Source organism: Nannobrachium achirus (assembly GCF_963921795.1).
Source record: "Nannobrachium achirus genome assembly, chromosome: 4".
NCBI classification, from domain to species: Eukaryota; Metazoa; Chordata; class Actinopteri; order Myctophiformes; family Myctophidae; genus Nannobrachium; species Nannobrachium achirus.
This window is the reverse complement of record NC_137813.1, coordinates 32,989,958-33,002,628: the sequence shown is the minus strand read 5'-3', so window position 1 is coordinate 33,002,628 and position 12,671 is coordinate 32,989,958. Positions and strand designations below refer to the sequence as shown.

General features: G+C 39.4%; 1 protein-coding gene across 1 annotated transcript; it reads right to left on the bottom strand.

The window, feature by feature from the left end:
• Nucleotides 1-667: 667 nt before the first annotated feature.
• LOC308283639 (SUMO-conjugating enzyme UBC9-like) lies at nt 668-12,597 on the bottom strand. The gene is made up of 7 exons (XM_080724103.1): nt 12,270-12,597; nt 11,802-11,886; nt 9,680-9,763; nt 8,468-8,540; nt 6,564-6,673; nt 3,773-3,852; nt 668-3,233 (listed from the first exon to the last, which is right to left on the bottom strand). Exons 2-7 carry the CDS (start codon nt 11,865-11,867, stop codon nt 3,170-3,172), a joined length of 477 nt encoding a protein of 158 aa, XP_080580229.1. The 5' UTR covers nt 11,868-11,886; nt 12,270-12,597; the 3' UTR covers nt 668-3,169.
• Nucleotides 12,598-12,671: the final 74 nt, after the last annotated feature.

Genomic DNA, 12,671 nt, shown 5'->3' with positions numbered 1-12,671 from the left:
GGTGTTACAATTCTATCGAATGCACCTCGTCACCACAGAACATCAGGTTTCGCATCTAGTAGTTCAACATATTTGAAGAGCTGCAGAAGATTCATTGGCGTTTGCTTGCCCCAATTAAGCATTACCAGATTGCAATCTTCTCTTAAGCCAATAAAGAAACCCCAGTAATTAAACCCAATTAAGAATTAGGCCTAACACCATTGTAGGTCACACAATCTCTGAGCAGACGAATGTAACGTTATTAATGAGTAGCGACAGTAGCTGTCAAATATGTCTAATTAGTCCAACCTTAGCTGGCAATTTCAAATATTCGGTCCAGATGCACTAACCTTACCTGTCTGGATAACGTGCCTGTTTGAAACTGTTGTCCGATCGATGCTCATGATGAAACTCGACACCACTGTTGGACAAATGGGATTAATGATTCATTCATAAGGACTCCAGGCGATACTCAGACGGTCAAACCCACATCTACCGTCCTGGACTGGAGAAAATCATTGAGGCCACATTGTCAATTTTTTTGACAGACAATGACCTTCTCTTTTCTACAGAGCAGTTGCAGTACACTATGATACTACAGCCCTACAACACATCAAAGCAACTTTACAAGAGGCAAAAACAAAGTAGGCCTACAGAATCAGAATCCACATGAGACATGAACCCAAGGCAATTTTTATTCTTTTATTCAACTTTATTTCACAATTTTATTACATTTATTGTGTTCATTGCTTTTAATACCACACACAAATGTCAACTGGCTAAAACAATATAAAACATAACTTCACCAATTTTCAGTATTTATATTATGTACATGCACTCATGTCTTCAGAGGTGCGCATTTGACTCTGCCTTGCTGGTCAAGGGGCCATTCCAATGAGGATCCTTCAGCCAATTTGTTTCATTGCCATGTGCAATTGCTGACATTTAATAAGAGCTTAAAGGCCTGTGTATCGTTGTAAACGCTGCTGAACGAATAACTGAATGGATGAAAGAGGTGAAAGGCTATGTACATTATGTAAAAAAAGAAAAAGCTTGTGAGCCAAATTTTGTAAAAACATGTTTTTTTTTGTGTTGACATTTGTAACAATTTTGCCTCCCTCTCAAATTATACTGTAACTGTGAAAGACAAGACTTTCAAACACTTTGTGGCACCCAGATTATTTTTGTTCCATTGTAGTTACAGAGCTAAAGATGCTTGCTGACTTTGGCCAACTTAGTATTATGCTCATTACACGGTACAGTATGCAAAGGGGGAAAAGTAAAATGTTGCTAATCCTCCTCAGACTGTGAGTTGAATTCAATCTACACGAATGCATGAAAAAAAAAAAGAGAAAAAAGAAGGAAAGGAAAAACTAAAGGAGCAAATTTGGACCCGGTCTTGGTTTGGCAGAAAGGACAACATGGGCAATTCTCCTAAGGGAACTGGTAACCTTGACCACGTCACATAGAACGACCCAAGACAATTACAAAGAATACTTTTACTAGCCTACTATTTATACATTTTGTCTGGGATGTCAATATTGACGAGTGTGGTCCCCAAAACATTGCTAATCCCATGTTATTTACAGGACCATCAGTTTTTTTTGACATGTGTGGATCCTTCGTCACAATTAATTTGTCAGGATTTAATTCCTTAAAAACAGGTATATTTTATATGTTCCATTATTTTCCAGCCCATTCAGAATTGTTATTGACATCTGGTGCCATTCTGCCATAGGCATAACCACCATGAATACATGCATATGGGACTCATTTATGGATTATGGCACAATGGACCTAGTGTGAGAACACCAGCATCAGAATAGCATTTTGATGAAGTGCGATACATTTGTAGTGTTTTTGAGCACTTTAAGATATAGGCGGATAACAGCTAACAGAAAAAGATCAAACCCGTTTAAATCTCGTTCAAATCTAATCAAGTAACAGTAACAAAGACACCACACGTCAAAAAGGTTGGTATGGTCCTTAAAGTATTTAAGTGCTTAAGTGATCTTTTCCCTTCTCTTTAGACACTTAAAATCTCTTGGGAAGACATTGCATCACCTGGGTCCTTCTGATCAATGTTTACAGTCAAGATACTCAACAAATTCTTACCAGAATGTCCTTAAACTGCAGTTTACACAATGGTACAATAATGCTCCTTACGCATTGTGCATCGCATATGATCGGTGTGAATGAGTGAGGTAGGGGACCTGTTTATATCGAATCTATGAACAAGGCAGGACATTAAGGAGAAAAAAAACAGTAAGACTCCCTAATCATCTGGTAGTAGAAGAGAAAAGGTATCTGGTAAAGTACAACCTAAGAGCAAACTTAAGAGCCACAGTCAAGACAATCTTCATTCATTCCCATATGCCTACATAAAGTACAGTTCAGGAGTTAAGAGGCTTGATTACATGTGCCTTTTTGATCATCTGTGTGACATACTGTATCTTCTAGTTTCTATCTAAATATGAAAATAAAACATGGAAATGGATTTCCACTTTGTACGTAGCAATGAAAAGGTCAGAATCATGTAACTGAACTGTAATAGAAATCCACGAGTCATGTCTATGGAGGTTATGAACTGATGAATGAGATAATCTGCAGAACGCCAAAAGGGAGAAGGTTTGCAGACACCGCTCATTAAGCACACTTACAAAACCCTATGGTGCTGCTAACACCACCCTTCCTGCCAGGTGCCAAAAAAAGCAAACAACTTTTCAGAAGCCAAGAAGGGGCTTATAGCCACAATGGTCAGTATCTGGTTGTGTGAAAGCTGACTTTGCCCATACAAATAAGAGGTTGTGATTTGGTCTCTTATTTCTATGGTTACAGCATGACACAAATGGAGGTAAGCATGAGTGAGCATGTTAAGACTCACGACTAAGCCAGAGCTCTGCATTATACAAGAGTTATAATAGCAGTAACCACGCTGATAAGACTTCTAGAATCATAAACATTTTAAGCATTTAGGATTTTGAATGCATACATTTGTGATTCTAGAACATGGGTAACAACAGGACCTCATAAATTGTCCATCCTTGAAACAGATTTACGTAACTCCTGTATAATGGTAAAATAGCACAATGAAAATGGTGGATTCTTATTGGAGTGGTCCTTTAGGTGCTGCCTGCCTTCTGCTCATTACCCATATCTGTTCAGGCGGGTTTAAGGTCAGCTCGCCTCTTTATGTGGGGGCAAACTTCTTGGCCTGTGCCCTGACCCTCTTCTCATAGTCCATCCTGTTCTGACTGAAACACAAAACAATTCCAAGTGCACTTTAGAATTTGCTAAATGTTAAAGGAGTAGTTCACCCCAAATTACTTTTTTCCTATTGATTACTCATGCCATGGAGACTTGAGTCCAATAATATTTTTTGTCACATTCCTAAGACAAAAATGTGATTACAATAAATGTACCCCCATTGATTCCAGATGGGGACCCAAATGCATTCGGGTCCCCGATTTTACTATAATAAATTTACTATAATCACATTTTTGTCTTATTAGGAATGCAACAGATACAAAAAGAATATTATTTAAGTCTCCATGGCATGACTAATCAATAGAAAAAAAAGCAATTTTGGGGGTGAGCTACTCCTTCAAGTAAACAGGTTTGTGTAATCTCTAATATGATCCCTTTTAAAAGCTAGCTTCTTTTTCCAGATTTACAGAGAGAACAAACCATTACTTCTATAGAAATTAAACATGAATAAATTGTATTTTCACAGTATGCAATATAATTAAAGCCAGAGGGACAACATTTCATAATACAACAGACAGACACTGACCAGTAAATTGTGTAAGCCTCTGCTTGTGCTGGGTCTTGGATGTTGGGCTCATTCAGCAGCTCCTGGATACCCAAGAGGATCTGAAAATGCATATTGTAGGCAGGGCATTCATAAAATATTCAAATATTCGAAAGGCCCTATTCGACGTTGTTCACTGAAGTTGAATATTCGCTTATTTATTTTATTGTTTTCTCTTTAAAAAATATATACCAGTAGTTTATAAAGCTTGGCTAGATAGGAAGTCATAAGAATGAGTTGTCAATGCCCCTGGTGGATGAATTTGTTAATGCTCTATACCAGGGGTTCTTAAACCTTTTTAGGCCATGACCCCCAAAATAAACATATTTGAACCGGGGACCCCCACCCTGACAAGCACTTGGAATTGTAGGTATTACATTTAATTATGTTCGCCTCTTTGCTTACTTAAGATTTGACAGTTTGGCCAGTCCTGTCGAATATTCCACTATTCAAATACTTTGAGGTCGAATAATTTGAATACTAAAAATCACTATTCGTGAATGCCCTAATTGCAGGCACATGACACTTGTTGTAATGGGCACCCTTATCAGACCTACACATACATTTGACCACAAGATACTACAAAATAAGATGGATGTGTGTTTAGCTGACAACCTAGCCGTTTGTCACCTTTGTTTTTTAATGATAAATACCTTCTTGCAAATTATTCTAAACTAGTCCTTACCCGTTCAAAGATATGAGCTCCGAAATTATGTGCAGTGTGTGGGTTATGGGGTGTGCACTGTATACAGTATATGAGGGATGGAAAGTAACTTTCTGGTGCTTGCATGATAATATGTAGGAGCATCAATGTAAGAAATACCCGTTTCGTTTAAAGGCTACAGAGATACTGTGTACCGATCTACATGACAACATCTGAAAGAGGGCCAGCCAACACCCCCCCCCCCCCCCCACCCCCACACACACACACACACACACACACACACACACACACAGCTGGTTAAACATGTTGCCCCATAGATGCAGAATAGATATGCCTCATGCTAGATGCAGAATAGATAGTAGATACACCATAAAAATGCTAATATACAGCATATGATTTGTGAAAGTGACAAACGGGCTTCACAGTTATGTCAGGTGTGTTCATATGCTAATGGTGATGCGATTTCAGATCAATTGCTCCAGCCACTGAGGAGAAACGCTGTGACAGACAGACACTCAGACAGACAGACAGACACTCACTCAGACAGACATTCGCAAAATTATAGTATAGATGTAATGCTACATGGGACACTACTAGAGTGACTGTTGCTAAGCATTACATTGTATGTAAAACCACTGAATTATAGCAAGTAAAACTACTGATTTATAGCAAGTAAATTCTAGCGCAGAATCCCTGCAAAATGCCCAGGGGAATTACTGGTGCAAATATCTCCCCCTCTTCTCCATCACTTTTCAATTCTATCACATATTTCCTTCTACATTTAATGTGTATGCCTGGTTCTTTTGTTTCAGTGAAGTGTACATTATCTTTTCATATTATCGTTATCATGAACTTTGCATCTTTGTCCGTTGTGTATTCTGACTTTCCAAGGAGTAGTGTATAAGACGTACAGTAGGAGACATGTATTGTTGGCAGTGAAATGCACAGACCTCATACCATTTCAGGCCGTTACATCACTTGTTTTTCTTTTGAGTTTTGTAAGAGATGGCAGTGTGTACAGTGTAGGGAAGTTAGTCTAAAAGACAGTGCCACCTCATGGATTCAATTGTAACTGCAAAATCAATTACTAAAATTAAATCCATTAATAATTGAGTACATCACAAATAGCGAGATATGCTACTTTCACCAAATGTTCAAATAATTTCCCCAAATGTTTGCCTATATTGCACAATGTTTATTTATGTTAATGAAGATACGTATTTCTGACATCCTAAATACAATTAAGAACACCCCTATCAGAAGACAGCCCTGCAGTCTTGTGTTCTTTTAGACACACAGTAAAGCCCTGCATTGGGACTGGGTCAGGCGGGCAAAGCAAATAATCGCTGTCTGGTGTTCACCTTGTTATGTCCAAATTTTGGCTTTTGAGGAAATTACCGGTGTTCCAATAGATAGTTGTTAACACATTTCATTGGTTACTTAATACTTACTTTATACAAGCTCAAAATGCGTCTCAAATTTGGGACTGGTTGTGAGCTTGTAAATCTTCTGCTATTATGCGACACTGTTGTATGACGAAATTAAAAGTTGAAATATGGAGATAGGCCTACAAGGTTTTCACCCAACAGTGGAGTAGAGGCGTTTCTGAATGAGTGTTGTGGCCCAAATCCTGCACCATCCTGCATAATAGACCAGGCATAGTGCAATGGCCGCATCTGTGGTCATGCTCTACTTTAGCTTGATACAGTATGTGATATAACACATTTATCTCATGCCAAATGCAGAGACCGTAATTTCAAAATGTTGTTCCCAACTGGTATGTGCATACCGGTAATTTAATAAACTATTGTCAAGCTAAGTCCAACCAAGCCCACCGTGTCGCTGTCCATGGTGCTATAATGGTCTCGCACTCTCAGTCTCTTTCACTGTGGTTGAAACTTACATTTTGGTGAAAGCGACATTGCAGGAATGGCTCGGAAAGGTCAGAAATCCATCCGGAGTGGGCAGAAGATGGGCTAAGATTACAGGACTAGCGTCTCTACAGTACACAGAATATGCACTCTAGTTGGGTTTGTCCCGTTCTACAAGCATACGGTGGCGTACACATTCAGGCCAGTGGTTGAGGTAGAAAGAGTGTGTGTCACACACCTGTTTGATAGTGATGGCAGGCCTCCAGTCTTTGTCTTCCTCCAAGATAGACAGACACACAGTGCCTGATGGATACACATTGGGGTGGAATATTGGTGGCTCAAACTTGCCTGGGAAGAAGTCAGAAAAGAACAAAACAAAACATTTACAAAAATCTAGTTTGGTGCAAAGTGAGCTTAAAGGAGTAGTTCACCCCCAAAATGACTTTTTTTCTATTGATTACTCATGCCATGGAGACTAGAGTTCAATAATATTTTTAGTTTTTTGTCGCATCCTAAGACAAAAATTTGATAACAATACATTTACCCCCATTCGTTCCGGATGGTGACCCGTTTCGAAACGGGTCACCATCATAATTTTTGTCTTAGGAATGTGACAAAAACCAAAAAATATTATTGAACTCTAGTCTCCATGGCATGAGTAATCAATAGAAAAAAAGTCATTTTGGGGGTGAACTACTCCTTTAAGCTAATTGTATAGTCACTTCATTTTATAGTCACTTTGAAATAAATATGATCGATTCAGCCTGTAAAAACATTACATTTGGCTAATAAATATAACATTAAGTAACCTTTGAAAAGTAAGTCACAAGACTTTGACTTACTGTTAATCTTTACAATCTACTTTGTCACATTTGAAAACTAATTATTTCAACATATTTGAATCTCGTCCAGGGTCACAAGCTTCATGCCCATGAAACGGTTATTTTTCTGGTGATATACAGTATAGTGGAATGTCTCTGGAGGTAAGAAACTAACTGCAACAAAGTTTCTCCAGATGTCAAGTTTACAAATTCCATTCTTCAGGACCACACATATTGACTTGAGTTCAGCTCAAGCTACAGAACCAGTGGTAACTTCGGGTAGGGTAATTCTGGCAGTTTTTGTACAACACAGAGTAAACCTCAAGGAAATTACAAAAAACAAACAAACAAAAAAAAAATACAGTGACGTCATTACGTGCGCGTCCCGCGTCTCTGACGCATTCACGTTGCCTAGAGACGCATTCACGTCATTGTCCTGGGGTCCCACGGACGCATCGCCTCCATTGGAGTCCACGTTAAAATAATTTACCACGTCGCAAAAGTAAATATTTTAAAAAGTCCACAGACGCCACCATTATCTGCCTCGCTCTCTCCCCGACCGCGTCAACGGGTGTGTCGCATTAACGTGTATTTTGCGATCATCGCACACGACGGCGACGCTGCCATTAACAAGCGAGCTTTCGTGTCAAGCATGCATGCAGAGGCAGGAGGTAAACAAAAGCATCCAGTCCATAGAGTTGATACCATCTTATATATATCTATGGTTGATACAGTCAGGCAAGTCAGCGCGCACTGCTATGACGCGCGCATCAGCCAGGTCCAGCAGTGTTTCTCAACCAGTAGTCCGCGGACCTGACTAGCGCCGCATGCATGCGAATGCACAACACAGGCATGCACTCGTCTCCGACACAGACACACACACACACGGTCCTCTCACATATGGAAAACGTTAACGCTTATAACGTTTTTGAACGACACTTTTGAAAAATAAAAAAATATATATTTTTTTTTATTTTTCGACTCGTACTTTTTGAGTCGCGGTGAGCGTGAGTCGATTTTCGAGTCGATTTTCGATTTATTTTCACATCACTAGTCTGCATTCTTTGGAAGTATTAAAATTGTAAGATTTGGAATTGTGGTTAATTTCTTTCAGACACATTTCTACGTAACATGAACATAACCATATAATAACCAATTCAAGTTAAATGCTGCACTTTGTCAAAAATGACATGACGCGTTGAATTTTTGTGGGACCCATAAAATATCCCTGGGACTCATCCGAAAGACCCTTCTTGGGTCCCGGGACTCATTACATTAAAAACCTATTAACATCACTGACTTATTGTTTAGCAGAACTCACATTTAGGCGGCGAAGAGGGGTAGTCATCTTTGAACAGCATTCTGAGTTTGTACAGGCCTCCCTCCCACAGGGTCTGTGGGAGCAAACGTGGGATTAATCACTGGTTAATTCAAATCATGGACAGTGACAGATGTGAGAGGACTACAACAAACAGTACAGGTGTGAATCGGTGACAGCTTTGAAAATAGAAATCTAGTGCAAGCATGAAATATACACAATGTCAATCAGGCTGAAAATGACCCAACTTGAACATCCTTTACAGTAAAGTGTTTGTTACAGCCACCAGCATGCCATGGTATCGTTTTCACCTTGTGATTCTATGTGTGTGTCATGGTAAAATGCGGTCCTGACAAGAACTACCTCAGAAGCAGCTTTCAGTACTTGCCACTTCGTGTTAATATGCTTGGGACAGTGGACAAAATGTGTCAACGCAATATTATTACAACAGGTAGTTCTGACGAAGCAATCTGATTGGTTGAAAGAAATTGCTATCTACCCGTGGTGATATTGAGCATTATGGAACGGTCTCATCAAACAAAGAAATCAGCTGCACTGGTCACAAAAAAGCTGCTGGGCCTGCCTGTATAATCAATATTACACTTCAGGGTGTGTTATCGTGAATATCATCACTTCTGCGCTGCCAACGGCACTAGCCTTTGGCTCGTGCCTGCGGCTTATTCATGATGTGTCACGAAGTGTCACATCATGTGCAAGATGCATTCACAAAACTCATGAATTATAATGAAGGCTTTAGTTTAAAGATGCTAACAATTATATTGAATTTATCAATAACCGTATAAATGCCTATTAAAAAGTAATTTCAAATATTTGACCAGTGCCTTGGGAAGTGATATCAAGTCTAAATCGAAAGTCGAAAACATCTTAGTCAACTCTTGGATGGCATCTAAATTTCAATATCATTTCCATTTACTGATCAAGCACAATCTATCTCGAGAAACTATCTTGAGAAACGTCTGACTGATCAGGTTCAAACGCGCCAGGTGCCGAGGACCAGAGGCGGTGGCGTAAATAGGAATTTAAAAGTACACTACTTTAGTTCCATTGATCCAAGCCGTACCACAATCTATTGATTGGTCATTAACCTGCCGTGGCAAGTGGTCGCTTTTGAGATTTGAAGTGGGTCCTGATCCATTAAAGGTTGGACACCACTGGATTAGATATTCAGGTATGCAATGTCCCCCTTAGACTTACTCCTTTCTTTCCTGGGATGGCACACTCCCAGTTCATTAGATTCATGGTGCCATCAGGATTCTTGGTCGGTACAGCAACAAACCCCTGCATTAGTGGACAGATAAAAGCACATTGTTTTTTTGTCAAATATGTTTTAATTGCCAACAGATTATCAACAACAGCATGGACATGTTATCAGAGTAACAATTTTCTGTTTTAGCGTAATTAAAGAAAGAAAAAATAAAGAGAAGAAAAGAGCAAGAAAACAAACAATAAAATGCAAAACCAAGAAACATGACATAAAAACAACCCCTTCATTCCCTCCCACCCCTACTGCTCAGTGACATAGCACATAATAGCGAATCAAAATGAGTTGTTCCGTGGACATACAAGAACCATGTACATGCATTAGAATAGACAGTCAGTTTACCATAACATCATCCTTCTACTCAGGGACAAGGGGCAGCCAGATCTTATCAAATGGTGCCTCTCTGTCTCTATGTGAATATCGTATTCTCTCAAGATGAAGTGTACTAGTCATTTCGTTAATCCAGTGTTTAAATGCAGGTGCTTCCTCTTTTTTCCAATGAGTTAAGATCAGCTTCTTTGCTGTAATCAGACCATATGAAAGGAGATGTCGTTGTGAACTTGTCAAGTTGGAGATGAGGTCTGATGTACCCAAGATAATTAGTATTTGGTCAGGGTCAATTTGAGTGTCCAAATATCAGAGTGTCTCTCAAAGATCTTAATCCAGTATCTCTGTATTTGAGGACATAGGACGAAGCTGTGTAAAGGCCACTTTTAACCGCACAGATTCGGCGACGATTCGGCGGCGGAAGGCGGCGGAAAGCGTCTGTTGCCGAACGGGAGCTCATCGTCAGGTTTTCGGCAGCGGGTCGGGAACCTTATCGACCGAAAACTGGAAAACTGGACTTGCTCAGTTTTGTTCAGTCGCCCCTCGCCGTCGGTAAGATTGAGGGAGTTGTAGAATAGTTTACTACTGCTCCAAAACCAAGCCAAAACAAGCCAGAGACATTTTCCCGTCGCATATTTTTACTAAATACCATATTCTCAATCTCAACTCTCAATTCCTATTCCAATCGGATCCAAAGCAAAGCTAGTAGTAGGCTAGTAATAGTCCATCAAGTGCCCGTGTTGTTGTTTTCTTTTTTTTCCTCCTCTGCACGGAGAACAGAGCTGCCTCCGGCCGGGTTAGGGTTGCCAGATTCTGTGAGTGAAATACGCGACCAGGTCTATGAAAATAAGCCCAAAAGCGCGACCAGTTTCACCTCTGCTCTGAACTCTATTACATTAGTTATTTTATAAAATAATGTTGAAAGCAAGGCCAAATAAGCAACTACACTTCAGAAACAAGCCCAAACAAAAGCAACCCACATCTAGCAACATTATAGGAAAACAGGATCAACGTTGCTTATAAGGAGCAGACCTGGCACCACTGCCATACAGTAACTACAGTCGGCGTCGTCTGAAAAAAATAAAATAAAAAATAAGTGCTTAGTTTTTTGCAGTTCTTTGCAGTCTGTGTACAGTCAGAAGGAGTCTCCTGTAGGCTGTTTGGTGTGTAGACACCTTAATAAGTTTGCTTCCGGTGCATTGCATTTGTCACAGTTTGGGGAGATATCTGAGAATATCTTGTGCAATTTGGATTTGGAATAATGAAGCCTATGTATAGTTCGAAATTGGATAAGGCAGTGTCTAGAATTAATCGAGCAAGAATTAACTTCTTCTAAGCCATCATCCCAGAGTGTCTCCGATATCGGGGTCCCCAACTCATTTTCCCATGCTAATTTAATAGCTGAAGTAGTAGGAAGGCCAATAGCCGGTAAAGACTCATAGAAGTATGATATGTTCATATATTGTCCTATATTCCAAAAAAGGAACTTGTCTAAGCGTGAAGGTGATGCTGTTTTGAAAGTGCGGTTAAAACTACGTACGAAGTCTCTAACCTGAAGAAAATAAAAGCACATTGTTAATGTGCTCTGTGTGACAGCGACATATGAACTCATTATGCTATGCTATAGTATAGTTTGTCTATTGTTTAGTCTATTCAATATGACAATATTTCCATTCTGGCATTAGTGAAGTTATATCTTGGCTTCAGACTGAGTCAGACACTACTTACAAATGGGTGGTCTTTCCTCCAGGCTTTGCGTTCTTGAGACAGTCTGCTAAGAGCGATGCCAGACATTGCTGCTCATCAACGCCTCCTTGTGGAAAAACAAAAACATCAAAACAGTTATTTATTTGAAATCGAACGTAAACAGGATAAAGTGGTTGAAAGGCGTATGAAGACCACCTGTTGATCGCTGGGTCATTAATTTACTCTGTTGGTAAATAGTTTAACGTCAATTTAACAAACAAAAACCTTTGACACATTTCCATTGGTCCATAACATAAAGTTTGTTCATTTGGGCAACAGAAATACAATTAAAATCGTGTTTTCTTGGGCGGCAACGTTATTATGTAATGTATACCCACCTCTTTATTCATGGAGCACACTTTAACAGTAAAAGTTTGTGGGGGAAAAACACATTCTGTAACTGCTGACGTTCAAGAATGTATATAAAACAATCTATTTAAATATACTTACCGTAAATTAAATTAGTCGAACACTGGTGGGTGATGTTAAAACGGATCAGAGTGTAGTTATGGGATGAGCTAACGCTAGCTTGTTTGTCTCGCTATTCGCTAACGTTATTTGCTAATGCTAACAGTGGACAACGGAAAAACACCCGTTTGATTACCAAAACAAACCTACTGGGCCAATTGTGGCGTGATTGAACGAACAATTAAAAATACGGTGTTATTAACATTTATATTAAGGCTAAAATGTATAGGTATTTGGTTTTATTTATTACAATTTACCGCACTTTGTAAAAAACAATGCGAGTCCAATACCGCTTTGCCTGTTAGCATATCGAGCGAAAGGACCCCAATTTGTTTATTTCCTTAGGACCTTCAGGCATTGCTAGGACAGCTTTATATGTGTCAA

Excerpts from the sequence above, each read along its gene's own strand:
- LOC308283639 (XM_080724103.1), bottom strand. The coding sequence starts at position 11,867 with ATGTCTGGCATCGCTCTTAGCAGACTGTCTCAAGAACGCAAAGCCTGG. Across the intron at positions 8,541-9,679 it reads CCATCCCAGGAAAGAAAGGA|ACCCTGTGGGAGGGAGGCCT; the intron begins GTAAGTCTAAGG and ends TTGCTCCCACAG. Across the intron at positions 3,234-3,772 it reads GAGGCTTACACAATTTACTG|TCAGAACAGGATGGACTATG; the intron begins GTCAGTGTCTGT and ends TTTGTGTTTCAG.